We start from the raw sequence: 26,199 nt of genomic DNA on the forward strand, positions 1-26,199 counted from the left end.
AAAGAATCGCCGTTTTCGGATACCATTCGCAGCCGCACGGACACTAAACACGAGAGGACGGCGTTTCACTTAACAAAATAACTCCACTTTTATTCGTTTCACCTCTGCTCACATCCAAAGCGTGCTGCGATCCGGTTGCTGTGCCATCGTGGCGCGTGCGGGACGCCCTCTACTCTCGCGATGCCATCATCTGTATCAGATTGCCGGAGAACTTTTCGATTCGCTTCAGTTCGGACAGCACTTCCGTTTTGTACTGGACGCACTTTAAATTGTCCGTAAGCTTCAGGACGACGGCCCCACGTTGGTGCGTGTACTTCATCGTAAACCGACACTGGCACGGGTTGGCCATGTACATGTTTTCCGCGGCGATCTCGAAGTCTTCCCACGATTTAACGAACACCATCTCGTCCGTTGCGGCCTCTTCACTACGGTAAATGCCTTCGAGGGGGCTCGCGGTTGATAATTATCTTGCCGCGAACGTAAATGCCGATTCAAAGGATACGTAGGCTTCTTCTTTGCCAACGTTTGCTTCTTTTTGCCGCTGCGTGATGTGTTCAGCTGTCAACTTGACAGTCCTTCCGCACTAAAAAATAAACACGATATAAAATTTAAAAAACGCAGGATAAAAGAGAGTCTAGCGAGCCCCAATATTTCCGAAATGGGGTTAATTAGTGGCAAAGTAAATTGACACGCAAATTAAGCCTACTGAATATTATTCTGATTGAACCAAACATTTAGTAGGGTCGTGCTATTCAGCAACATTCGCGAGATTGCTGAACACTTGCGAGAGGCGATCTGTCAGAAAGGAAGGTAAACAAACACCGCGATCGTACACGGAATGCTTTGGGAGGCGCAACAGAAATAGGTGTGAACAACTCATGTGGCGTGTCCTACTTCCCGGAGATTAATCATTTGCCATATCACATCACCGTCAGTAGAAAGTGGTAGAGTTCATACGGTAGCACCAAATTAGAGACCATGGTGTTCACGGCTTGGCTGGACCTAAGGTCAATCAATTTGATCAATTTCCTGTTTGTGAATCTTATCGTCACGATCGTCGTGCTGGGCGGTCTTCTGGCGACCATTGAGAAGCACCTTCCCATCGCCATTCGACAAACGTTCCGGTACGGCAAGCATGCGCTCAAGGGAACGCCCGACCGGTTGGTGTCGCTGCTGGAAGTGCCCAAGGCGTGGTTCAAGCATTTCTACATATTCGCTGGCCTCTGGTCAGCGGCCGGGTCCTACTTTATGTTGCAAGCCTACGTGACGGGACGTCCAGCACCAGACTACGTGATCCACTTTCTCGACACGATGGCAACGAACCGGCGCACGGTCCGAACGACACCGACGGAAACGATGGTCGCGATGACCCTCATCACGATGCAATGCTTTCGGCGCTTCTACGAGACGTGGTTCGTGCAGGTGTTCTCCAGAGGGCTGAAGATCAATCTCTCCGCCTACCTGGTGGGCTACATTCACTACTTTGCCACAATCGTTGCGATCCTGTCGCAAGCCGAAGGATTCACCCGAGCCGGCCCAATCACGTTACCCACCGACCGGTACCGGTTTGAACCAAGCGCACCGCTTGCACTGGCCATCGGAGTATTTTTCCACGCTTGGCTGCACCAGTACCGCGCGAACATGATACTCGCCAACCTGCGCAAAGACAAAACGGGCAAGATTGTCAGCCAGAAGCACTGTCTGCCGACCGGCGACTACTTTGAGGTGGTTTCGTCGCCCCACATGTTCTTCGAGATCGTGATGTACGTGGTGCTCTTCGCGGTGCTGCACAGGAACCCAACGATGGTGTACGTGCTGCTGTGGGTCATCTTGAATCAGGTGATGAACGCGTGGCTCACCCACCAGTGGTACCGGGAAAACTTCCCCAACTATCCGACGACACGGCGTGCGGTGATCCCGTACGTTTTCTAACCACGAGGGTCGCGTTCTTTACGGATGCGATTCCCTTTTTACCGGTGCGGGTCTCTACTTCATGGTGCTACCTTTGTTGAGTTAATAAATTATTTCACCTACTATTACAACAACAATGGGCGTCCAACTTATTAACGTACTTTTCGAAAAAATGTACACACAAAATGTGTTTTTGGATGTGATTCTGACATATAGAGGGCGCGCATCAAACCGTCATCCATCCCAGCACGCATACTCCTTCACCGTGTTTCTGCGTTTTTTCATAGTTGATTAGAAACAGTGAGTAGTGCCCGACACGATAACCCGCTGCGGAGTCCAAACGCGCAAAGGAAAATCTTTAAAGCCATCGTGTGTGTTTAGTGGCCGAAAAGTAGCCCGTCGTAGTTTGGTGGAAATTGAAGTGTTTTTGGCGTTGTGCGACGAGTGTGTGACGAGCGAACGATGGTTTGGGGATTCGTTACTTGCGGCCCGAATGAGGCGCTGGTGGTATCAGGTACGCGCGTCGGTACTTTTCCCACCCCCCACCCCACGCCAGCCGAGTATGCTTGGCGTCAGAGAGTCCGACATCCTTCTTCTTATGTCCTTGTTATCATCCTAATGCGAGAAACGCACACGCTGGTTGCTTTGGTGCTGTTTTGATGCTGGGACGCTGGTGTGTGTCTCGAACACAAATCCAGATGACATCATCCGGCTCTGGAACCGGTCCTTTGGGTTTCGGAAAATCCCGTCCCAGGAATGCACATCATAATATTGCATACGCCTCGCGTCAGTGTACAAGAATTTACGTACGTACGTACGTATTTACGTTCCTACAAGTATCCGTTTTAACTTGGTCAAAGTGCGTTCGTTACTCTATGGCTTCAACGGGGAATCATGTAGCAGCGCTGATACTTTCGTGTTCAACCCAACAGTCGCAGGTTGAAAAAGAATCCTCACTGGAAAATCGATACCCAGCGAGAGAGCGTGTAGCAGGCCTTCGTTTGCGACTCCCCATAGCGCGTAGCATAAAATAAACATTACAGATTCACTCCAGCCATGACAACCGCACACACACACACACATCCTATGTGGTTCGTGTGGGGACGGAAGGATTGGCCGCAGGTCATGCAGGACACCACGTCGGTGAAGACAGGAGCCGTGGCGCACTGTGTATATGTGCCCTAAAAGTGTCACGAGGATGTATCGATTTTTGAAGCTCCTCTTTCCGATGGCCCCAATTGCCGCTTCCGGCCGGCAGCATTGGAGCACACCGAAGGGCAATTTGAGCGCCAAACTCGACGCTATGGAGCGGAAAAGGGAATTGGGGTGATAAAAAAACTGGTTCTGGCGACTAGACACATTTGGAAATTTGATACTCTGTCTGTGAACAGAAGACTGTTCAAACCGAAAAAAACCATTTCAATGCAATGTAACAATGAGTGGTTTCTCATAAAAAATATGAAGCAACAGTGCCCCGACAAGTGCTCGGCCGGCCACTTGGATATTTTTAGATCTAACTAAACGCCCAACGCCTGCTGCTGGCTTGCGTTTATACCACTCCATCCCTCGGCATTGTATTCCCGCAGTTGGGTCATAATTTCATGCTATTAACGTTCCCTGGTGCGTCGGGTTCGTTCGGTGTGGCGTAAACACACACACAGCGAACCGATCGGGGCGCAGAGTGTAAAGCTGTTATGTTAATTAATTGGATGTTCCGGTCTTTTTCCTACCAATCCGCCAACACCAGGATGCTGCCACATGAAACCGCTGCTGGTGCCCGGTGGAAGAGCCTTCGTTTGGCCATCGATTCAACAAGTGCAAAGGTAAACGGGTGGCGAAGAAACGGACACGCGACCACCACCATCACCGAAACTAATTGTTGCGCCGAGTGATAAGCCAACAATAGCGCCCTTATCGATCGTGATTGCGTTGGTCCGTTGGGGAACATCTTTTCTGATTTAGATTGTTATTTTTTTGTTTACAGAATCTCACTAAACACTATGACGCTGCAGGTGGAAAGCCCGACCGTGTACACGAGCCAAGGTGTACCGATTTCCGTAACTGGCATAGCGCAGGTAAAGATCCAGGGCCAGAACGAGGACATGCTGCTGACGGCGTGTGAACAGTTTCTCGGCAAACCGGAGGCCGAAATCCAGCACATTGCCCTGGTGACGCTGGAAGGGCACCAGCGCGCCATCATGGGCTCCATGACGGTCGAGGAGATCTACAAGGATCGCAAAAAGTTCTCGAAACAGGTGTTTGAGGTAGCGTCGTCCGATCTCGTTAACATGGGCATCACCGTCGTGTCGTACACGCTGAAGGATATTCGTGACGAAGAGGTAAGGGCCTCTCGGGCACTGCGATACGCGCCACTAAAAACCCGAAAACAACATTACATCTTTCGATTCGCGCATATTTGCCTCCATTTATTAGATCCACTACCCCACATACCGTATCTACGGAATAGCAGCTCTTTCGTCTCAGTAGAACCGTCGCCTGCGCTGATCCTTTATCTATTCTCTTTACCTCACGTACAACACACGCTCTCTCTCTCTCTTTTTCTCTCTTTTTCACTTTAAAATCTGTTTCAAATTGTTTCGCTAAATCTCTTTCATTTGCAACCTTTTTGGCCATACGTTAATTGAGTATTGTTTAGACGGAATCTATTATAATCCCATCACATTATGCTAATCGGCAGGTTTACCGTTGTTTGGGTTTCGATGATTCGGTTATAGATTGGTTTTCGTTCTACTTTTAATTGGTTTAACAAGCTACGTATTTCCGATCGTTTCCAATGTCATTAACATCAGCAATTGACAAACGAAAAAACAAACGATGACCATTTTGATCGAGGATAACAGTTCACATATTCACATTCTCAGGACGACAACACACAGTAGTAGTGCGCCAGCGGCGTGTGGCGGACGGTGGCTTTACCACCGTCGTGTCACGCCCCAAACGTGACCATTGTTTTCATTGGTTCTCTATCTTTTTTCTTTTCTTTTTTGTCTTCTTTCTTACTTACTTTTACTGCTAACGAATAAAAATAACAATGTTTTGATAATGTGTATAAGGGTGCTAAGGTACGTTTAACTTAACTACACATATTCTTTCTCTCTAGGGCCACTCGACCAAAGAGCCACTACAAAACAGAACACATGCCAGAGTGCCAATTTCACTTGTCACACACACACACACGCACACTTATCAAACAGTACACAATAGAAACAAATACTGTTGGCACTGTTTTTATGTTTTTGCTACACGACCCGCTGTGCTGTAGCCGCTCTGTAAACTCCACATTCGCCACCAGACTCAGCATCTGAATTCTGCACACACCACATATACACACACATACATACACCATCCGCTCTAGAAGCCGCGCTGTAGTATTTGCCAAATTAGATGCTCCGCACCCGGTGTGTTCTGTGCGGATGATTTTACTTTTACGTTGTACATATTAGTTTGCGAGCCGCATAGCCGTCCCCTCCGCAAACGGGCCACGCGTACTAAAGGGTACTATACTGGACCTAGCCAAAAAACTAGCTGCGCTTTTAGCCACACTGTGTTATCCGTTAGTTCAATCTGCTTTCTTCTTCCGTAACGCTCCGGGTACTAGTTTTTGCGAAACGCGCGGATCATACTAGAATTGAGGCTACTATTTTGTGTAATATTATATTGGCGCCACCGCCACCCCCTAAGGCCATATTGTGACCACATTTTGAAGGAAAGGGGGTCAGAAAAGGAATCGTAAGCATCGTACGTGCGCGGAGGGCTGTGTATGTTTGATAATCTCCCGGCCAATGGTGCTGGTCACGTTTCGAACCCATCATCATCATCAGCATCATCATCATGTACAGAATCAAGGGCGCTGCGTTTGCGTTTAGTAGCAGTAATTTATTGACGGCGGCGCCCTTTGGCGCATGGCCGCAAGGTTTGTTGTGTGGCTCTCTCTCCGCATCAATGTGTGTTTTTGTGTTTCTTTTTGCGTCACTTTTTGTTATAAATTAGCGTGCAACAAGCGGCTTATGTGTGCAGCCTTTTTACCACCTCCCCGCAAAAGGCGCTGGTGTCTCAGAAGGGGTTCCAAGGGAGAGGGACAATCAACGACCCGCGAGTGACTTACACTGTGTTGTTGTCTTTTCCTTCTCATCACCTACCGTTTGCCACTGTAGGGATACCTGAAAAGCCTGGGCATGGCTCGCACGGCCGAGGTGAAGCGTGACGCACGGATCGGCGAAGCGGAGGCACGCTGCGACGCAACAATCAAGGAAGCGATCGCCGAAGAGCAGCGGATGGCTGCGCGGTTCCTGAACGATACCGAGATCGCGAAGGCGCAGCGCGATTTCGAGCTGAAGAAGGCAGTGTACGACGTTGAGGTGCAGACGAAGAAAGCGGAAGCCGAGATGGCGTACGAGCTGCAGGCGGCCAAAACGAAGCAACGCATCAAGGAGGAGCAGATGCAGATTAAGGTGGTCGAACGCACGCAAGAGATCGCCGTGCAGACACAGGAGATGCAGCGCCGCGAGCGCGAACTGGAAGCCACCATCCGGCGCCCGGCCGAGGCGGAAAAGTATAAGCTCGAGAAGCTGGCCGAGGCGAACAAGTTGCGCGTCATACTGGAGGCCGAAGCCGAAGCCGAAGCGGTCAGTCAGTCGCGGAAGTGCGTGCGGTTTCGAGAAGTGATTAACTCTGGTTCTCTGTCTGTCTCGGTTGCAGATAAAAGTACGCGGTGAAGCGGAAGCCTTTGCGATTGCCGCCAAATCGAAGGCCGAAGCCGAGCAGATGGCGAAAAAGGCGGAAGCATGGCGGGAGTACCGTGAGGCCGCGATGGTCGACATGTTGCTCGAAACCTTACCGAAGGTATGGACGGAATTAGCCCCTTGATCCCTGGTGGTGGTGGTGGTTACGTATTCATCCTCTCTATCTGTCTCTTTCTTTCGCAGGTTGCCGCCGAAGTTGCCGCCCCACTGTCGCAGGCCAAGAAAATCACAATGGTCTCGAGTGGCAACGGTGAGGTCGGTGCGGTAAAGCTGACGGGCGAAGTGTTGCAGATCGTGAACAAGATACCGGAGCTGGTCAAATCGATCACCGGTGTAGACATTTCGCGGGTAAATCAGAACCATAAGTACATCTAAAGCGCCCTGTACTGCAGACATATTTGCACACATACAGCTTACGCACACACGTACATATGAATACGAAAACAAAACACATTTACTGCAAATTAACACGATTCATCCTTCATAACGCATCATCCCATCATCGCCCGTAGTCGACCAAACAGGCCAAAGAATTTCGTAGTTTTAGTTCGATCCCGCCACGATAGAGGCTATAGATGGGAATCGATAGAATAGAATCGGTATAGTTCCACCAACATCGTCGTCGTCGAGTGTGGTGTTTATTAGTGTGGATGTGTCAACCAAACCAAATAGTAATCATTCGTAGCTAAGTAAGGATCGAAAATCGTAATTATTCTAAATTTAAGCTGTAGAGAAAACCACTTTTCCGGTAGTAAGTCATGTTTTCTTATCAATTCGGAGCGCCATCATCAGTTGATCAGCAGAGTCTGTCTTCGGTTAAAGTGAAGGCACTCCCTTAATTGGACCAATCCTCTTTTTCTAGGCAGTGTTTTACATCCCGCTTCCGGATACGGTTATAGATTGACACCGAGAGGTGATAGTTTGAGCAACGGTCGAGTAAAGTTCAGCTAGTTTTCTATAGCTATGGTATCATTCTGATTGGTTAATGATTTTCGCTAGTATATCTTAGGTTACGTTTCTTCTAGTCACACCGCCACTTGGTGGTCGTCTTTCGTGGACCCCTAACAAGCTATAGTGGCGAAAAAAAAATAAAATCATTCTACAAAATCTTACAATGAATATTATACCAACACACGGTGAAACGACACCACAGACACAACAGTCACAGTGGCACACACACTCTAGAGGCTCCCCTGCCGTTGTGACGCCACCATCCCATTGCGTCCTTGTCTTCACTTAAAAACGAGTGAGTCCTGCTGTATATCGTATTGCTAGATATGGCTAGTGCTTTCGTTTCGGGTTAGCGTAGCGTTTCAAAATGGGTTTTGATGTTTTTTTTAGAAAACAGCATGTCCGAACTGCAGCAGCTGCGATAGTGGTAGTAGCAACATTTCACTGTAATCGGTATCGGGTTTTAAGCATCAGCAATGTAGTTTTCGGTTGAACTTTTCTTTCCTTTACTTAAAATCTTTTGGAACAAAACTAGATTTAGGCCTCGTGTTTGCTTCACACATTTTTCACACAATTAAAGCTTCCATTATCATCACCCCAAAACAGAACCTCTCTCAGTCGCACCGCTGGGCTGCTGACGATAAGGATTGCGATTATTGAAGTGTCTAACGTATTTTCAACTCTTCTTTTCTTCCTTTCTTTATCCATTGACCATTTTGAATGTCTTTCTGCCTGTCGCAACCTGTACTGCTACCGAAATCAACGACTGTGGTACTACCAAACAAATACCATTCGATAGTCGATTCACGCCGGTTAAAAGGCCTCGTTAAAACAATGAAACCAACAGCACACTTAAAAATTGTTCATCGACGTTCACTGCAAACAACTTCTAGTGTGAAACCAGCCAAAGCGATCAAATCGAACGAACGAATTCAAACAGTAGTCCCCAGCGGGTGCACCTGTGGCGATGACTCGCAGATGGGCAGGTCATATCGGGGACTGTCTATTTGTGTTTTAATATATTTCACAAAACGAAAATCGCGCATAGCATAACACAAGTTTTCGAAATTTCCCGTTATTAAGCAACCAATGGACAGCGGCGACCGATTAATTAAATATGAATTGAATACGAGTCCGCTTTACGAACGATAAATCGGCATATGTGTATTAAAATATTGATAACTCGTTCTCGTTCACGTGGAAAGGTCTATTCACTGCGTTAAAGCTTACGTAATCTGGTGGTTATATCTTTTGCAGTGTGTTACTGCGTTTTGTTTTACTATTAAATAATTTTATCATCACACGGATTCCGTGGGGCTTAATCAGTATTTGACCCCTAGCTCCTAGTAACGTTCTTACTTCGTGAAGCAACGCAAAGGAGCTTTATTAGTTTAATAAGTTTAAAACAATCCTCAAACTTGACGGCAGCCGCCAACACAGTGCCATGTGTTCAGTGTACAGTCGGTGTCATTCCGGGTCCGGGAACCATTGTTTTACCAATGGTTTCTGTTCCTTCGATCCAATGCCACTGCCTCGCGATTCGAATGATATTTCTGTTTTGCACAAATGTGTTCATATTCTGGCTTTGCCCCGTTTGTCATGATGCTTGTTTCGAAGCCATTTGGTGTAATTAAGAATCATAAAGAAAATTAAAAGAAAAAAACCCTGAAATATTAATAGTAACTGATCAAACGTGCGTACGAGCGAATGTAGGAAGAAAGTATCCAAACACCAATGACCGCTCGAAAAGCTGTTCATAATCGTGCCATCGCGCAAAAGGTGTCAGAATGCGTCAGACAAACGCCCGGGGACGTGTGTTTCGCGTTAGGAAGGAACCTAGATTGGCGAAAGTCAAGCCTGAACATACTGTCCATCCATTCATTTGGCCTATAATCGTGTAGCTGAAACAAAATCAATGTTTGTTGTCAAACCCGAAACAGATTTGATATTTTCTCAAATAACGAGCGAAAAGAATATTATATTTTTAAATTTTCCGTACCTCCTTCAGCAGGGACCCGCCGGGGAGAAACATCCGGTAACTAGTGGTTACTATGCGGTGGAGAACCGCGATTCTAAATAAATTGCTTACCGCCAGTTGCGAACTCACAACACATTGTAGCAGGATGAAGTTAGTAACAAAAATGTCACAAACTCTGCTGGTGAAAAGAGCAAACTAGTTTAGATTTACATTAAAATACCATCCGGTGGAGGAAACTATGCGTAAAACGTTGATATTAAGTATCACTGTGCGAAGTGAATAAAAGATGTGGCCGGCGTGCAAAGGTCGTAGTCGTAGCAAGCCGCCAAAGCAAACGATCACCCCTCGAACTACATTAAACGTCAGTAGTATGCATTTTTGTTTCCCAAGAAAGTGTTTCTATCTCCATTTGTGAACTTTTCTCCCATTTCGGTACAAAAAGTGGTGTAAGAAGTAGTTAAAATAGCAAAAGCATTGGAATATGTAGAAATGAAGGACGTGGCCCCCGGCTATATTGCGCAACTTAAATCCCCTTTCTACCATCGCCAAATGGATAGCGAACGTTACGTTTTCATCAATGCAAAAGAACCAAAGTGTGGCTGAAAATAGTGCAATTCTTTAAACTTGATTCATTTCTAAGTCGAAATATTATACGTACGAAATGCACAACGGTTTAAATAAAAAAAATATATTGCGAAACAGGCTTGGCGTACTTTTATCATTTAAAAAGTATTGTTTTAATGAAACCGAACTGTTACGGAGCGGACCTAACGCGCGAAGGAGCGTGATCCGGAGTGATCTCGCGTTCACTTACCAGTTCTGATCTTGTTGCCAACGCCTTAAAACCGTTTGTTAATCGACTCTTTTGGCCTGGGACGGACAGGGTAGATGGGTACTACTACCTGACAGTGGAGGCCTCGAGAGAAGATTGGTTTCCGACTATTAGAGTTCCGTTATGATTAAACTATCCTTGTCTCTTTCTTTCGATGCGTCGCTTATCGGTGGTGATCGATGCTGGTCGACCCAATTTTGGGTATATTTCCGGTCCCTTGCTGTGGCCATGCATTTCCTACGCTTATCTATCGTAATGTTTTCATTGCTCTTGCCTGCAACGTATTTTAAGATGAATGCTGGACCAGCGCGGTCCCTAGATAATTTTATGATGCAATCTGCACCTATGTTGTGGTCTCTGTGGATTCTGCTTTGTTTCTTTAGGATTCTTAAGACCCATCGGTCGATCGGGTCCTATGTGTTGTGCCTAACGTTCTTAGAATTCGTAGCTTATCTTTATTGCTTGTAACGCTAGGTTGGAAATCGTCGCGTTCTCAACACGAACCGAAGAAAAACGTTTTCACGTTCAAACATCGAACCGCCTTATTCAACACAACCACGGAATTCACCACGGCTGTCAAAAGATGCTACGGTATTGTCAAACTGAAAAATCAAAACAAATCAAAACTTGAGCTCGGATACGCGCTTAAACGAACCAAAGCCGGTGGCGGCATAACGACGGTAATCGTCCCTTTTTCGTTTTGCGAACGATGCCCATTATTGCTTCGTCCACGTTCAACAAACGTCTGGTGGAAAAGGTACAAAAGTATCGATCCGAGTATGCCGAGAGCCACTGGAAAGTGTGGTCACAAATAGCGGCCGAAATGTCGGTAAGTACGGTTTGCGTTCACTTCACTATGCCATTCCGGTGACTATTCCACTCCGTTGTTTTGCAGCAAGAAGACTGTAAAACCTATGCGCATCTGCATTTATCCAAACACTTTAGGAACAAGTTGATTCCGCGTCTCGATAGCTATGCGTTGGACGAGGATCTGATCAATCAATTACAGTACCCCTATTTGCGTAGGGTTTATCATCTACAACTTTGCTTCTACCGCGGTGCTACGCAAAGAGAGGACAATGTAGAAAACATCACCGACAACAAGCTTTTCATTCGATACATGACAAATGGCAACATATTTGACCCCGAGGTACTGCAGCTGTTTAAACGGCGTGGTAGTAAGGCATCGCAAATTAGAAAGATACAAATAAACGTAAGTGACCCAGCGTATGCAGTACCAGACCATATCCAGGTGCATCTTACAGCCATGAAGAGACTGTTTAGAGGAAAATTTCTTCACAACGGTCAGCGATGGGTTGCCCCGCACACTAAACCAACAGCCGTCAGTCGACCTTGCGAGGGTTCCTTAATAGCATTGGATGGAGAGCTTGTTCGAATTGAGGTAAGACTAAAGCACTAAATGCACACTACATTGTCAAATTTGAAACGATTAACACTTTCACTTTCAGAACTGTAGCGCGCCTTCGCTGCTGCTGTCTAGCCCGTCTAATTTGCTCGAAAAAGAATCACTCGTAATTAACACACAAGAGTTCGAAAAGATGTGTAACCAAAACAGCCAGCCGCCCGATTTCGAGCAACTCGAGATCGATAGTGCATTTGCTGCTGATCTTAGTGACCACAGAATACAGCCCGAAAAGGATCCGCTAACCTTGAGTTCGTTTATCGATAGTAGCCAATCAATCACACATGATCGTTCGCAAGAACACAGTGCAATCACGATCGGTTCTTCAACTTTCTCGGCGAATACCTTAACCAACGAATCTGCCCTGGGTGATGATGGTGATGATAATGAAGATATCTCAAGTAGTTCTTTGCCGAATGAAGAGGTAAGAAACGATAAGTGTTACAGTGTTCGATCTATTATCCTACAAACTTTGCTGCTTTTAGAGTTTTAACAAAAATGGCATAAGTAATGTAGAATATGAGGACACTATGCAAACTATAAATTCTTCCTGCAACACGACTAACGAGGTAAATAGCTTTAAAGGGTTTTCAGTTGCTGAAATTTATCTAAGTCATAATGTTTGCCCGTCCATTAGAACAACCTGGAAACTGAATTACCGAATGATATCGCGGTTATAAGTATTGAAGCATGCCACAATATGGCCTGTGAGTTGTTAAGGCCAATTTCCGAAATCGACGCAAGCGACTCACCCGACGAGCAAATGGTACACGATGACAATCTTGGCTTAATATTATGTCCCATTCAACCCGTTTTCAATGAGGATGTTTGTTTCATATTTGGCGTAGATTTCTCCACCAAACATTGACCGAGTAATTGAGGATCAATCAGAACCAAGCACGCAGCGAATCCGTTTGGACAACGGCCACATCCCAATCAGACAAGAGGTGGTTACGATTCCGATCGACCCACAAGTTGATGTTATTGTTCTCGATACTTCATCGGACGACGAAAATGACGCAGAAAATTTGCCCACGCCACACGCGAAGGATTCGTTACCGGCACTCATCGTAAGTGTAACAAATTTCTTGAATGCGTGCAGTTGATCATCATTCCTTTATATTCTAGACCACCCGTAATCATGGAAGTGAAGAAAATCAACCCAATTCGGAACCTTCTTCAATTAACACAACTGGAGAGGTGAGTTCTTGTTAACGGTTTATGATACATTTAAAGTTGTACATTTTTTTAATTTGAAACCTTCATCCATTTTCATAGACGGTCGTTGAAAAGATACGACAATATGTTGATTTCACACCGGTGCCTCTTATAGTAGATCCTGTAACTGGCCTCTCACTCGTATGTATTGAAACACAATTGTATTGTCCCTGGCTCGTGAGTTTGGCAATTGACAATTGTCTTTCCCACAGTCGTTTTTCACAGATCCACTTGAAAGCGATGCAGAGCCCTTGAGCGAAGAGGATAGCGATGCGATCGACTCAGCCGAAGAGCGAATGGTACTCGATGACAAACTTGGCTTAATATGATTTCTCATTCAAAACGTTTTAAATCCGGTCTTTTGGTTCATACATGGCGTAGGATTCTCCGAGAGATGATCGGTTCAACAAAACTAACCGTAGCCGAGTGGTTGAGGATCAATCAGAACCAAGCACGAAGCGAATTCGGTTGGACAACGAGTACATCTCAATCAAAGAAGAGGTGGTTACGAATACCATCGACCCACAAGTGGATGTTATTGTTCTCGATACTTCATTGGACGAAGAAAGTGATACAGAAAATTCGGCCACGCCACAGGCGAAGGATTCGTTACCGGCACTCATCGTAAGTGTAACAAATCTCTTGAATGCGTGCAATTTATTATCATTCCTTTAATGTTCTAGACCAGCCGTAATCATGGAAGTGTTGAAGAAAATCAGCGCAATTCGGAACATTCTTCAATGAACACAACTGGAGAAGTGAGTTCTTGTTAACAATTTATGACACATTTAAATTTGTACATTTTTTTAATTTGAAACCTTCATCAATTTTCATAGACGGTCGTTGAAAAGATACCACAAATTGTTGATGTCACACCGGTGCCTATTATTATAATATGTCCTGGCATGTCACTTGTATGTATTGAAACACAATTGTATTGTCCCTGGCTCGTGAGTTTGGCAATTGACGATTGTCTTTCCCACAGTCGTTTTTCGAAAATCCACTTGAAGGCTGTGCAGCGCCCTTGAGCGAAGAGGATAGCGATGCGAGCGACTCAACCGAAGAGCTAATGGTACGCGATAACACGACGCCAAATTCCCTAACCCATGAACGATTGTCCACCGTAGCCAACTTAATCGAACAAGAAGAAGTAGCCATCAGCACGACCGATCACGAACAGGAAGAAGAGAGGCTTTCTGGCCAGAGTGTGGTTAGTACGTACTTCGAGAGGTCCTCTCAATTCAATTCGGGTGAAATCCAACCACCAGAGATTGTGTGCGATTCTTCATCACCCATTGAGAGCGCTGCAGAAACCGGCCACAATCGGGAAAATACTTTAAGCGACGGAGGCGATACGGATAATTCGCCCACAATCACCGCTGCACAGGTAAATGATTGTCGTAGACGTAACGATTGATAGTGAATATTCTACTCTAAGCACTCTCTCATTCTCACCCCTTGAACAGCCACCCACGGATGAACATAAGGCATTGCCGAGCGCACAGATCGATCATCCAGATGGCACCAGAATCTCAAATGAAGTCGAGAACACTCCAATGCAGGAGGTCGGTGACGAAGGCGACATGGTTCGCAGCACAACATTCGTGGCTTTGGTCAGGTCGCGTTTGGATGAAAATCTTCTGCTGAACCACGAAACCCTTCTTCGGCCCATGATTATGTCCAAACGGAAGCTCTGGGAAGAGATGCGTAAGAGTTTACCCCATTTATTTGTGAAGCAACCGGACGAAGCAACAGCCCATAGTATGTCACTGTTGATCTGCCATAAACTGTGCCTTATTCGACTGGTATCGGAAGCCTTGAAGCGCGAATACTTCATCAGTGCAAAGTTGGAAACCGTTATGAGCATTGCTGCGCAACTGGCCTACGGTACACCTGATATTACCAAATTTCTCTCCTAAATATGGTTACAATTGTTGTTTTACTGTTCAATAAACTGCTACCTCTTCGAGACCGAAAAACTCACACCAAACGGAGATTAGAGTAACATGCTCAGTTTGTATTTTCTTAACAACCGACACTGCCACGTTCTACGGCGCAACGTTATCGAGGATAGTGATGATACCGCAAGCGATGCGTCCACCAACCGTGTCCTCTTCGCCCTGGAACGATACCGGGTTGTTGATGGACAGGTCTGGAAACCGGTAGATCTCGGACGGTTTTTCGTGGATCACGATCGAGCGTCCGACGATGCCGGCGAAACCGAACAGATTGATGTACGGGCTGTGGAAATCGATCACCGCGTTACCGTCATCCTTCACGTCGATGTTGCCAATCTGTAACGGAAGAGTCCGATGTGTCTCCGACCTGCTAATTCTCCACACGAACTCACGACTTACAATACTGCTACGGAAATGAGGCCCCGTGGACTTGCAGCCCTCGCGCATATCACCGAACGCGTGCACGTGAACGGCGTGCTTTCCCACCGGAACGCCCGTTACGTTAATGGCCGTTTCGACGTGTCCCGGGGCCCACTGGCGGAAGGAGATCGTTCCCATGATCTGTTGCTCCGGATTATCCGCCACCAGTGTTGCGCCCGCCTTCCACGATGGTTCCGGCTGTTCGTTCGGTCAAGGCACGTGAGCGGCACCGGCACATGCGCCAACAACGGAAACAATAGGCGTGTGGAAACGAACGAAAGATCGGATGGGATACTTAGCATACCAAGCACTCGATGACCCTTGAGCATGCGCCGTTTCATGGCCGAAAAATTATCACGCCTTATCAATCCGCAGTGATCAGGAATATTTGCGTGCGGTTCATGTGTTTTTTTCTTAACTTTCGACCTTACGCACGTGGCGCACGGTGTACGCATGGCGGTAGTGCCAAGAATGTGATTATTAATTTGCACTCTGAGGCCATCGCGAGGAGAACGCTTGTTCCCACGCTACCGACCCCGCGCAGCCGCTACTGGCTCTATATTTAATAACGCCAACCTCGTTCAAATAGACAGTTAGCCTTATATTAGCAAAAAAATTATAGTAAAATATCAAGTTGAACAAAATGTGGAAGCACAAGGTCCTTTGACCTTCAAAGTTTAAATTCTTAAAAAAAAGCATAAACAAGTCAATCGAAATTGAAATGAACGAATTGGTTCTAGGAGACGAACTAGCAATATCCCTCACACCTCGACCACTTACTCTGGGCAGTATTTCGAATCCTGGAAAACCTCTCGGCCCGAACGGGATGCCACTGGCGGTTCCACCCGGTCCGATCCCGGCGGTCGGATCGATAAACTCAACATCGTCCGTTAGCCGGCCAACGATTGTTCCCTGCACTATCATCACGCAGCTCAACAGTAGCCACGCTAGCGTTGGCATCCGCGCTCCCGACACCTGCATCGCCATTGTGTCCAAGGATCTTTTCCTTTACTTCCCGGGAGCCGGAACACACGCTGTACGCAAAGCACCACACTATACACGAATTTTACTCCAGAAACTGTGCGGTCCAGCCACAGCCACAACCGACAACGAACTGAACGCGGCCGTGCCGCCGGCGGGATGATTTATTACTTGATGGAAGATGCACCTCGGCCCAGCACAACATCCGGCCTGGCCCGTGCGTGTGTGCGTGGAGCTACCGGAAAGCAACCTGTGTGCCATCGGGGTAGCGCTCGTAACTAATTGCCAGTTTGGCCGAACCCGACCGATGGCTGAGAACCGAAACCGAGCAAATGCGTCGCGGTGCGTGCGTTGCACTTAGTGCCTTGCGTAAGATTTTAAATCATCCGGCCTTCTCGGCCTGTTTCTGCCTGTGGCAGGCAGGGTCAGTGGCCAGGGTCGGTCAGAACGATGCTCGCTCTTTCTACGGACATCCGGCCCGGCGATCGGCGTAAAAGAAGGTGTCTACTGAATTATTTTCGTGAAATAGTCTCAAAGAGGATGACGCCATCTGGTCACAGTGTTTAACCGGCTTTTGTTCTATAGTAACTCAGCAGGCTTGCTACGAAGTTTTGTTATCTTTGGGTATTTCGGAGGCCATTTTCTCCAGAGGATTGTTCTTTTAAAAAAAAAAAAACTGGGTAATTTGCCTACTTAGATGAGTATAGCTACTAACCAACCACTCCGTAAAGAGGGTTACGGAGATAATTGATACGATGCACACAACGCTGCACGATGTAGTAGCCTACTGTGAGGTAAGTTCTACTGCTGAAGCTACGTACGCCATTGGCTTTTGGCTACGAGAAGATTGCACTTCTTCTTCTGGGTCAACGGTCGCGGATGGGTGAGACCCGCTGCCCCATAATGAGGGCTCTTTGTTTGGCAGCCGTGAAGTCTTGCAAAATTGCAACCCGATATCGATATCGAGCGAGAGCGTCGCAAATTGTGGGTTCCATTTACTCCTAAAAATAACCGTTATAGTTTGGGCCAATACACACCCAAGTAAACAATAAATAATTCTTCCGAAACATTTGCTTATCCTTTATAATTCCTGCATTCCTGCAAGTTTCCAACAACTCTGTAACCGACTGATGATAGGCATAGTTTGTACCAAATGTTCTGATTCGCACGCGCATCGTAAAAACGATACGGTGAGCTCTGGTTTTGCGCCTCCGATACCTGGGGACTGTTTATTGTTGCAAAGCGCAAAATTACCGAAATTATACGTTTCCGATCGCCGTAACTATTGGCAAGTACGTATAAATATCGGTCACTCTGCTGTGTGACCGTGATAATACTTGTGCTAAGCCCAGTAAGGCACAACCCTAGTATGGCCCAGTTTTCGGCTACTGTCCTTACGTTGTTAACACTAATCGGTGGCGTGTTGTCTGGGAATGTGCCACGTACTGCCGTCGATCAGCGTGTGGCCGCTGTTCGGGATATCCTTACGCATCTCGAAAACGCTCGCCGTTTATTAGTTCTCGTCTGTTGGCCACCGACCATACGTTATCAGCTTTGGCGAGAGATCAACGCTGGCCGTATCCCCATGGAGTTACAGTTCGCCACCGTCGATTCGAACAATCTTCCGTGGCACGACCCAGATCGCCACCTGGTGGTCGTGGTAGCTGATTTGGCCTGCGCTGGAACCGACCGTTTACTACAACAATCCGGCCATCTCCTGTACTACCGACTCCGGTGGGTCATCCTGCACTCTGAAGGAGCCGCGGTACGTTCGGCGAAGGGTTGGAAAAACTGTTCCGAGTATTCAACCTTGGACGATCTGCCGTTGTTGGTTAGCAATGAGGTGTACTATTTCTGCACCGATCCTTCCACTGGCCAGCATTTGGTGCGGCAGCAGTATCGCTTATCCCGGACCGGTCCAATCACCGTCGAAACGGTTGGTCCTTGGGAACCCACAAAAGGTGTCGTTGTCGCAGGGCCTCGTGCCGTAACGTACGTTAGACGAAGGAATTTCAACCAATTCCAGCTCCGTGCTTCATTGGTTCTACAGTTTAACGACACAGTGAATCATTTGAACGACTACAGGTAAGGTCCCCAACTTGTGGTTGATTCTGTAATGTTTCAACAAGTGCTGTTTCCTTCTCAGCAACAAACACCGTGATACGCTGTCCCGCATTTCGTACCACTTGACGAATTCGGTAGGGCTTCACCTAAACGCGTCCGTACGCTTTACTATTGTCACCTCTTGGGGCTACCGGAACGCTACTACGGGCCTTTATACTGGCATGATCGGCGAACTGCAGACTGATCTTGCTGATCTCGGAGCCAGCTCATTATTCTTCACTCCCGATCGGATTCCGGTAATCGATTATCTCTCGATGCCCATCAAGGCCCGCGTTGGCTTAATATTTCGGGCACCGAAACTCTCCTACACGGACAACGTGTTCGTTTTACCATTCGAACGATACGTGTGGTACAGCACCCTAAGCTTCATCGTGCTGTCTGCACTCCTGATGGCGTTAGTGCTTCGCTGCGAACAGCGGTACACCGGGCGGCCAGAGCCACTGGCAGCTCAGGATTCTTTCGGCCTGTCGGACACGGTGCTCAACTCGTTCGGAACCACCTGCCAGCAAGGATCGTTCATCGAGCCGAAAAGGGCTGCCTCACGGTGTTTGCTCCTGATCTGTCTGGTACTGCTGATGTTTTTGTACGCCAGCTACTCGGCCAACATTGTCGCCATGATTCAGTCGCCCTCAACGAAGATACAGACGACGAAGGATTTGTTGGAGTCACGCATGAAAGTCGGTTCCGATGACACAACCTACAATCGGTACTATTTCCGGGTGCGTAAAACGGTAATTTTTGAGCCACGTTGAGACCCTTTCTAACCAAAACTTTCACCTTTCATCACCAGCATTCTACGGAACCACTGCTGAAGGCACTGTACGATCAAAAGCTAAAGAACAAAGATGGATCGGAAAACTTCATTCCATTGAGACGTGGTATAGAGCTGGTACAGCAAGGATTGTATGCGTTCCACGTAGAGCTCGGCATCGCCTATCTGTTGATCAACGACCTGTACCAAGAAGGTGAAAAGTGTGACCTAAAGAAGGTGGATTCCTACAAATTGATTGACCCCTACTACGCGGTACAAAAAAACACGTCTTTCCGCGAATCGGTGCGCATCGCTTTGTTCAGATTGCGCGAATTCGGCATTCAGGAGCGGGAGCACTCGCTACTCTACACAAAGAAGCCGCGCTGTTCCGGTGCCACAAGTTTCGTGCCGATTTCGATCGTGGATATCTGGCCAGCGCTAGCTATATTTGGCTGGGGATGTCTCTTAGCGGTTATGACGCTAGTGGCCGAGCTGTGGGTGCGGTCCCAAATGTATCACACACTGAAGGCGTTCCTTTGCTTAAAGAAAGCAAACAGATAAGTAGCCGGAAAAGGGATCATTATAGAAGGGTCGCTTACTTTAGAAATAGCTGCATACAACTTGATGCACAGTTCACGCAAATACACTTCTACGCCATAGCATCATTTGGACCCTTAGTTGACTCAATTTCATAAAAGAATCGAATCAGTACACCACAACTTAACCATAAGAAGACTCCAGGGGAACAGTTCCCAGATTTAGCGAAAACCGTTCTGATGTGTAGTAGACTTGTTAATTTAGTAACATCATAGCAATCGCTGACATGAGGTACTTTTGTTAAATTCTCATAATCTCATAACCTTGACGATTTAGAAACAACAGTTCGAATTTGTTTTTGAGCTCGTTTGGGAGGACCAATGGGTCAGCGCGAAAAAGCTCGCTAGAAACCGTTTTGGAACTTTCGATATCGTATCATTTGATCGAATATTTCTTTTTGGATAAACTCATCAATTCCCAATTCACAGTTTATGGCTGGTTTTATATTGATTATACGGAATGTTCGAGTTCCCACGCGTATTAAGAAATCGTGGAACAAGTGCTTAACCAAAGCCAAACAATCAATTACCGAAATTACACACTTCAGCACAACGCATCTTTGGGTAAACTGATATAAATATCGGATACCCGGCTGTCCGGAGCGACATAAAGCAGTGTTTACTGTGATTGAACTTGCGCCGTGAGGAAATACCCCAAAATGACCATTTTCTTGGCCACTATCCTCACGTTGTTAACGCTAATCGGTGGCGTGTTGGCTGTGGACGTGCCACGAACACCCGTTGATCAGCGTGTGGCCGCTGTGCGGGATATCCTTACGCATCTCGAAGGCGCTCGCCGTTTATTGCTTCTCGTCTGTTGGCCACCGACCATCCGTTATCAGCTTTGGCGAGAGATCAACGCTGGCCGTATCCCCATGGAGTTACAATTCGCCACCGTCGATTCGAACAATCTTCCGTGGCACGACCCAGATCGCCACCTGGTGGTCGTGGTAGCTGATTTGGCCTGCGCTGGAACCGACCGTTTACTACAGCAATCCGGCCATCTCCTGTACTACCGACTCCGGTGGGTCATCCTGCACTCTGAAGGAGCCGCGGTACGTTCGGCGAAGGGTTGGAAAAACTGTTCCGAGTATTCAACCTTGGACGATCTGTCGTTGTTGGTTAGCAATGAGGTGTACTATTTCTGCACCGATCCCTTCACTGGCCAGCATTTGGTGCGGCAGCAGTATCGCTTATCTCGGACCGGTCCAATCACCGTCGAAACGGTTGGTCCTTGGGAACCCACAAAAGGTGTCGTTATCGCGGGTCCACGTGCCGTGACGTATGCTAGGCGAAGGAATTTCAACCAATTCCAACTCCGCGCTGCCATGGTTCTTATGCGTAACGAATCGTTGAAGCATTTGAACGATTATAGGTAAGATAAGTATTGTAACTTGACTTGATCGTGCATAGCAACTTCGATTTGTGAAAGGTCGTATCCTGAGGGTCGTATCCTGATCTCGTATGTTTTTTTATTAGCAACAAACATCTGGATGGACTGTCACGTGTTTCCTATCCGATAACAAAAGCGGTTGGCTTTCACCTTAATGCGTCCATACATTTCTACATCGTTGATAGTTGGGGCTATCGCAACACCACTACAGGCCTCTTCACAGGTATGATCGGCGAACTGCAGGCCCACAGAGCCGATATCGGAGCAACCCCGGCGTTCTTCACACCAGATCGGATTCCGGTTATCGATTATATCGCAATGATTGTCCCTACGAAGGCAAGCTTCTTGTTTCGGGCACCGAAACTCTCCTACACGGACAACGTGTTCGTTTTACCATTCGAACGATACGTGTGGTACAGCACCCTAAGCTTCATCGTGGTGTCTGCACTCCTGATGGCGTTAGTGCTTCACTTCGAACAACGATACACCGGGCGGCCAGAGCCACTGGCAGCTCAGCATTCTTTTGGCCTGTCGGACACGATGCTCAACTCGTTCGGAACCACCTGCCAGCAAGGATCGTTCATCGAGCCGAAAAGGGCTGCCTCACGGTGTTTGCTCCTGATCTGCCTGGTACTGCTGATGTTTCTGTACGCCAGCTACTCGGCCAACATTGTCGCCATGATTCAATCGCCCTCAACGAAGATACAAACGACGCAGGACTTGTTGGATTCACGTATAAAAGTCGGTTCCGACGATACGATCTACAATCGCTACTACTTTCGTGTACGTTAGGAACATTACTCTAAGTATATTGGCTTTCCATGAGCTTACTTCACCCTATCATTCCCGTTCCACTGCAGCATGCTACTGAACCGGTTTTCAAGGGAATGTACGAGCGTAAGCTAAAGAACAAAGACGGAACAGAGAAGTTCCTGTCACCGGTCCACGGTATCTCGATGGTGCGCGAAGGATTGTATGCATTCCACGGTGAGCAGAGTACCAGCTACCTCCTGATCAGCGATTTATTCCAGGAAGGTGAAAAGTGTGACATAGAAGAAGTGCCATCGTACAAATCGATCGACCCCTACTACGCGGTACAGAAGAACACGAGTTTCCGCGAATCGGTGCGCATAGCTTTGTTCAAGCTGCGCGAATTTGGCATTCAGGGACGGGAGTACTCGCTACTCTACACCAAGAAGCCTCGCTGTTCCGGTGCCACAAGCTTTGTACCAATTTCGATCGTGGATATCTGGCCAGCGCTGGCATCACTTGGTTGGGGCTATCTCTTCGCCATCGTATTATTGGGAACCGAAAAGCTGTGGTCTCGAGCGGGCTTCGGGGTCCGTTTACCTATTACGTCTTATTGGTTCAGTATAAAAACAGGGTAACGACCGTGGCGTGGGCTTTCTTTATTAAAGAACACTTACAGTACAGTAACTTAAAAACAAAATCAGAGAGAATAAAATGAGACGGTTGCCTTTGCCGGGTTAATGAGCGAAGAGGAAATCCTTCCGCGTTATGATACCACGAACACGGTTTTCCGGTGACACCACCATCAGGTGGCGCAGGCCGAGGGCACGGAATAGCTGAAACAGCCGTGGCGCGGATGTGCCCTCCTCGACGCTGTACGGCGAGCGGTTCATGAACATGCTCATATTGACGGAGAAATCGCCACTACATTTGTCCTCACTGACGTGTAGATCCTGAAGTTCGCAAGGAAGCAAGAAAATCCATTAGCAAAGTGAATCGGTTTGCTGCCCCAAACAGGGCCGCACAGGAGACGTACGTCAACGGCCGGATAGCGTGGGTATTCGTCCCGGAATGCCTCTATAGTGACGGTCGATTCCCAGAAGTGGCTCGTTTCTTGGTAGTAGCTCCGTTTGAGTATCACAACAAGTTGCGAGCGCAAGATCAGCCCTATCAGCCGACCATTCTCGCGGGATCCCTACAAAGTTGGAAAGAACTCGGTCAGTGTAAAACTTATTTCCATTTCAACCATCCGGAGCACACACTCACATCGTCACCATCCTCGATGACGGGAAAGCCATTGTGTGTGGTGTTTTTCAGTATATGCAACAAATACTGAACCTTCTCCTCAAGCCGCACACACACGACGGGCGTTGCCATGAGGGCGCGTGCGGATTGGCGCTGATATTCGGGCTCCAAGTGCCACGGGAGCATCGGCACGCGCGACGTGCGGATCTGCGTATCGTAGATGCCCTCGTTGAAGTAATCCCCGGACCACTTGGCCGCCATCAGCGTCAATATGATCGGCAAGATAAAGGCAATGTTGCCGGTCGTTTCCAGCAAGATAACGCTCAGACTGAGTGTCATGCGCACGACGCCACCGAGCTGCGCAGCGGCACCGATCAGAGCATACTTACCGGGGGTTACGAAAGCCTATCGAAGCGAACAGAATGCATGGACATAGTAACGAGAAATGAAGCACCCCAAGCATCCGTCTAGGCGATGACTAAGAACTTACACTCGATGCAGGGAAACTCAGCACCATCAGCGTTCCCGTCAACCGACCCCAGGCCGCTCCGATCAGGAGCGTTGGAATGAAAATGCCAAGCGAAACGCTCAACCCGTACGTTACGCAGGACAATGGATAGTATATGGCGACAAAGACGGCCAACGTAAGTATCTTGTGCGAACCGGGTGGATCGTGGAAGAGGGCCTTTACTGTCGCCTCCGGCGTCTGGAACCACAGTGCAGCGGCCGCATTGTACTCGTTGTCCTGGCAAAACAGCTGCACCGGATGTTCGGTCGGATCGTTGCCCAAGGGCCGGCAATCGTTGATGGTGTACGCCATCAGACAGGCAAACGTTGCCCCAATCACGGCCACGAAAGCCGCTTCCAGTACCTTCGCCCACCGTGGTCGGATAGCGTGCGCTCGGAACATATTCAGACGACTGTTGACGGCGTTCCAAAGTGCGCCGCTACAACCACCGATCACACCCATCAGCATGAAGATCGGTAGCTCGAAGTAGTCAAACGGGAGCGGGGCGAATTCACCTAAATTGAACAAACCCCGGTACCGGAAGCTGCTGAGCCCGTGGTACGCCGACAGGATAAGGTTGAGCGTAAACGAGCTGATGATTGACGCAAAGAACGTGCGCCAAATGAGACTCTGGTTCCAGAAGCTGGCCGCTTCTTCGAGTGAAAACAGTGTTCCTCCGATCGGGGCACCGAAGGCCGCCGCTACACCGGCTGCCGCTCCCCCTACGACAAAGTCCCGCTTTTCGTGATCATCCCGGAAGTGTCGCAGCACTTTAAAATCGCGTCGAAACGTGGTGCTCTTTCCTTGCGAGATACCGGCCGCAATCACGGCGCCACTGTGTATCATCGGTCCCTCCTTACCACCGGCCAGCCCACCAACGACGGACGTTACGACACCGACCGCCTTAACGGCGAGCGTCTTGATGCGCACGATACGCGGCACCTTCACACCGTTCAGGTAGCATTTCACCTGCGGGATACCACTACCGGCGGCCACTGGCTCTACGTACGCCACGAGTGTAGCACCGATCACGACCGGTACGACATTCGTCAGGGCCCAGTACAGGTACGGTATACTGAGATCCCCGTGGATCACATTCACATCGACCTGGTGCTTGAGAAACCCATACTTCAGCCGGGATAGCTCCTCGATCACAATGTTTATGCAGCATGCGACCAGCGCCGTACAGACACCAATCTGCAGCGATATGACCCAGCGTGCAAAGTCCTTCCGCACGGTGAACTTCGGTGCGATCTTGATCTGATCGCGCTTCCATAGTTCGTTTTCACACACATCATAATCCAGGCTCTGAAAGGGAAAGAAATGCGCAGAGCTTAATAAAGCGCAGCCATCGCACGACCGTTCCCATAGCAACCTCCGTCTCATCTTTAACACGACGAACAAAAGTTGTTTCCCTACTCATGACTGACAACGCGTGAAATCACCAACGCTTACTGATCGACAGAGAAACGGCTTGCACCGCCATTGGAAACTGCATCCAGTGTGCGGTGCTCTAATTCCCCTAACTATATTGTTACTCATGCAGCGCTCTACTGTTATCAGTGCGATGGGCGTACGTCACAGTCAATAGGCAAGTTTTACTTAAATCGACATGAATGGTTCATCATCCTTTTTTTCTGCATCCATCATCCTGCCATTTGCACACGACAGCACGCACGGCGAACGGAAAGCTACAGTGTGACTGACGAAAGCATGGACAGTAGAACAGATGCCCTTTGACGAAACGCCAGCATTCTCTCATATACAAAGTAAAAGAAAGTTGCCGGATAAATACCTCGTACTGCGAAGCTTCCTTTGGCTGTCGGTTCGTGCTGAATGTAGGCACATCCTCCTCATCGCTGTCATTGTTTAGAATGCTTGATTCAGCAGGCTCCTGAAATGCAAAAAACTGCATTGATTACGAACTGTTTGCATAACTCCGCGGCATGCGTCATCATCGCTTACCTTACTACGTTCAGAATTGTGAGGATCACGCCGAACGTCTTCGAGGATCTCCTCGTCACTGTCGTAGTTTAGCACAATTAACGCACGTTTCTTAGACATTTCAGTGCACTACTTTCAGTGGTTCAACTTTTAAAATGTATCAGATAAGAAAACTAAACAGAAAATACCGACGCTGGTTTTTTGATAAACAAGGCACAAAAAGCATGGTCTGCGGAAACAATGCGATGACTAATCGGTCCGGTCGGTAGATGAATGAAAACAAAGTAGCCTATTCTTCACCTCATGACGCCTTGGCACAATGCTTGATAACGCTGTTCGTCGTTGTACTTTGCAGCAGAGCAACAAACACCCGTTTTTACTAAAAACTACGTTAATTCTACTTAAGATAATTAACGAAGATTATCTACGTTTACGCCTCGTGATAACGACCTC

At 47.8% G+C, this 26,199-nt stretch overlaps 7 protein-coding genes across 8 annotated transcripts; 4 read left to right on the forward strand and 3 right to left on the reverse strand.

Moving 5' to 3' along the window:
* Positions 1–69: 69 nt before the first annotated feature.
* Positions 70–25,654, reverse strand: LOC128267399 (signal recognition particle 9 kDa protein). Its single transcript, XM_053004227.1, has 2 exons — positions 25,598–25,654; positions 70–583 (listed from the first exon to the last, which is right to left on the reverse strand). Exon 2 carries the CDS (start codon positions 401–403, stop codon positions 170–172), a length of 234 nt encoding a protein of 77 aa, XP_052860187.1. The 5' UTR covers positions 404–583; positions 25,598–25,654; the 3' UTR covers positions 70–169.
* Positions 863–2,036, forward strand: LOC128267397 (polyprenol reductase). The gene has a single exon (XM_053004224.1). It carries the CDS (start codon positions 979–981, stop codon positions 1,930–1,932), a length of 954 nt encoding a protein of 317 aa, XP_052860184.1. The 5' UTR covers positions 863–978; the 3' UTR covers positions 1,933–2,036.
* Positions 2,225–10,293, forward strand: LOC128267396 (flotillin-1). 2 transcript variants are annotated; one of them, XM_053004223.1, is made up of 7 exons: positions 2,225–2,425; positions 3,659–3,734; positions 3,896–4,265; positions 6,087–6,557; positions 6,631–6,774; positions 6,858–7,022; positions 8,425–10,293. In XM_053004223.1, exons 1-7 carry the CDS (start codon positions 2,374–2,376, stop codon positions 8,440–8,442), a joined length of 1,296 nt encoding a protein of 431 aa, XP_052860183.1. In that variant the 5' UTR covers positions 2,225–2,373; the 3' UTR covers positions 8,443–10,293. The 2 variants fall into 2 exon arrangements, with proteins under 2 accessions (XP_052860183.1, XP_052860182.1); XM_053004222.1 differs by having other exon boundaries at positions 3,896–4,250.
* LOC128267398 (superoxide dismutase [Cu-Zn]) lies at positions 14,801–16,578 on the reverse strand. The gene is made up of 3 exons (XM_053004225.1): positions 16,235–16,578; positions 15,434–15,652; positions 14,801–15,370 (listed from the first exon to the last, which is right to left on the reverse strand). Exons 1-3 carry the CDS (start codon positions 16,439–16,441, stop codon positions 15,125–15,127), a joined length of 672 nt encoding a protein of 223 aa, XP_052860185.1. The 5' UTR covers positions 16,442–16,578; the 3' UTR covers positions 14,801–15,124.
* On the forward strand, positions 17,805–19,871 carry LOC128279192 (uncharacterized). The gene is made up of 3 exons (XM_053017911.1): positions 17,805–18,520; positions 18,582–19,278; positions 19,350–19,871. The coding sequence occupies exons 1-3, from the start codon at positions 17,805–17,807 to the stop codon at positions 19,869–19,871; spliced, it is 1,935 nt and encodes a 644-aa protein (XP_052873871.1).
* Positions 20,566–22,687, forward strand: LOC128279193 (glutamate receptor ionotropic, delta-2-like). The gene is made up of 3 exons (XM_053017912.1): positions 20,566–21,281; positions 21,386–22,082; positions 22,160–22,687. Exons 1-3 carry the CDS (start codon positions 20,566–20,568, stop codon positions 22,685–22,687), a joined length of 1,941 nt encoding a protein of 646 aa, XP_052873872.1.
* Positions 22,734–26,082, reverse strand: LOC128267395 (H(+)/Cl(-) exchange transporter 7). The gene is made up of 6 exons (XM_053004221.1): positions 25,768–26,082; positions 25,598–25,696; positions 23,785–25,110; positions 23,310–23,699; positions 23,075–23,232; positions 22,734–22,988 (listed from the first exon to the last, which is right to left on the reverse strand). Exons 1-6 carry the CDS (start codon positions 25,864–25,866, stop codon positions 22,787–22,789), a joined length of 2,274 nt encoding a protein of 757 aa, XP_052860181.1. The 5' UTR covers positions 25,867–26,082; the 3' UTR covers positions 22,734–22,786.
* Positions 26,083–26,199: the final 117 nt, after the last annotated feature.

This window comes from Anopheles cruzii, chromosome 2 (genome assembly GCF_943734635.1).
Source record: "Anopheles cruzii chromosome 2, idAnoCruzAS_RS32_06, whole genome shotgun sequence".
NCBI classification, from domain to species: Eukaryota; Metazoa; Arthropoda; class Insecta; order Diptera; family Culicidae; genus Anopheles; species Anopheles cruzii.

Excerpts from the sequence above, each read along its gene's own strand:
- LOC128267399 (XM_053004227.1), bottom strand. The coding sequence starts at position 403 with ATGGTGTTCGTTAAATCGTGGGAAGACTTCGAGATCGCCGCGGAAAAC.
- LOC128267397 (XM_053004224.1), top strand. The coding sequence starts at position 979 with ATGGTGTTCACGGCTTGGCTGGACCTAAGGTCAATCAATTTGATCAAT.
- LOC128267396 (XM_053004223.1), top strand. The coding sequence starts at position 2,374 with ATGGTTTGGGGATTCGTTACTTGCGGCCCGAATGAGGCGCTGGTGGTA. Across the intron at positions 3,735-3,895 it reads TCGATTCAACAAGTGCAAAG|AATCTCACTAAACACTATGA; the intron begins GTAAACGGGTGG and ends TTTTGTTTACAG. Across the intron at positions 6,558-6,630 it reads CCGAAGCCGAAGCCGAAGCG|ATAAAAGTACGCGGTGAAGC; the intron begins GTCAGTCAGTCG and ends TCTCGGTTGCAG.
- LOC128267398 (XM_053004225.1), bottom strand. The coding sequence starts at position 16,441 with ATGGCGATGCAGGTGTCGGGAGCGCGGATGCCAACGCTAGCGTGGCTA. Across the intron at positions 15,653-16,234 it reads GATTCGAAATACTGCCCAGA|CCGGAACCATCGTGGAAGGC; the intron begins GTAAGTGGTCGA and ends CCGAACGAACAG. Across the intron at positions 15,371-15,433 it reads CTCATTTCCGTAGCAGTATT|ATTGGCAACATCGACGTGAA; the intron begins GTAAGTCGTGAG and ends CTTCCGTTACAG.
- LOC128279192 (XM_053017911.1), top strand. The coding sequence starts at position 17,805 with ATGGCCCAGTTTTCGGCTACTGTCCTTACGTTGTTAACACTAATCGGT. Across the intron at positions 18,521-18,581 it reads AATCATTTGAACGACTACAG|CAACAAACACCGTGATACGC; the intron begins GTAAGGTCCCCA and ends TTTCCTTCTCAG. Across the intron at positions 19,279-19,349 it reads ACAATCGGTACTATTTCCGG|CATTCTACGGAACCACTGCT; the intron begins GTGCGTAAAACG and ends TTTCATCACCAG.
- LOC128279193 (XM_053017912.1), top strand. The coding sequence starts at position 20,566 with ATGACCATTTTCTTGGCCACTATCCTCACGTTGTTAACGCTAATCGGT. Across the intron at positions 21,282-21,385 it reads AAGCATTTGAACGATTATAG|CAACAAACATCTGGATGGAC; the intron begins GTAAGATAAGTA and ends TTTTTTTATTAG. Across the intron at positions 22,083-22,159 it reads ACAATCGCTACTACTTTCGT|CATGCTACTGAACCGGTTTT; the intron begins GTACGTTAGGAA and ends GTTCCACTGCAG.
- LOC128267395 (XM_053004221.1), bottom strand. The coding sequence starts at position 25,866 with ATGTCTAAGAAACGTGCGTTAATTGTGCTAAACTACGACAGTGACGAG. Across the intron at positions 23,700-23,784 it reads TGAGTTTCCCTGCATCGAGT|GCTTTCGTAACCCCCGGTAA; the intron begins GTAAGTTCTTAG and ends TCGCTTCGATAG. Across the intron at positions 23,233-23,309 it reads AGGATGGTGACGATGTGAGT|AATGGTCGGCTGATAGGGCT; the intron begins GTGTGCTCCGGA and ends GGATCCCGCGAG.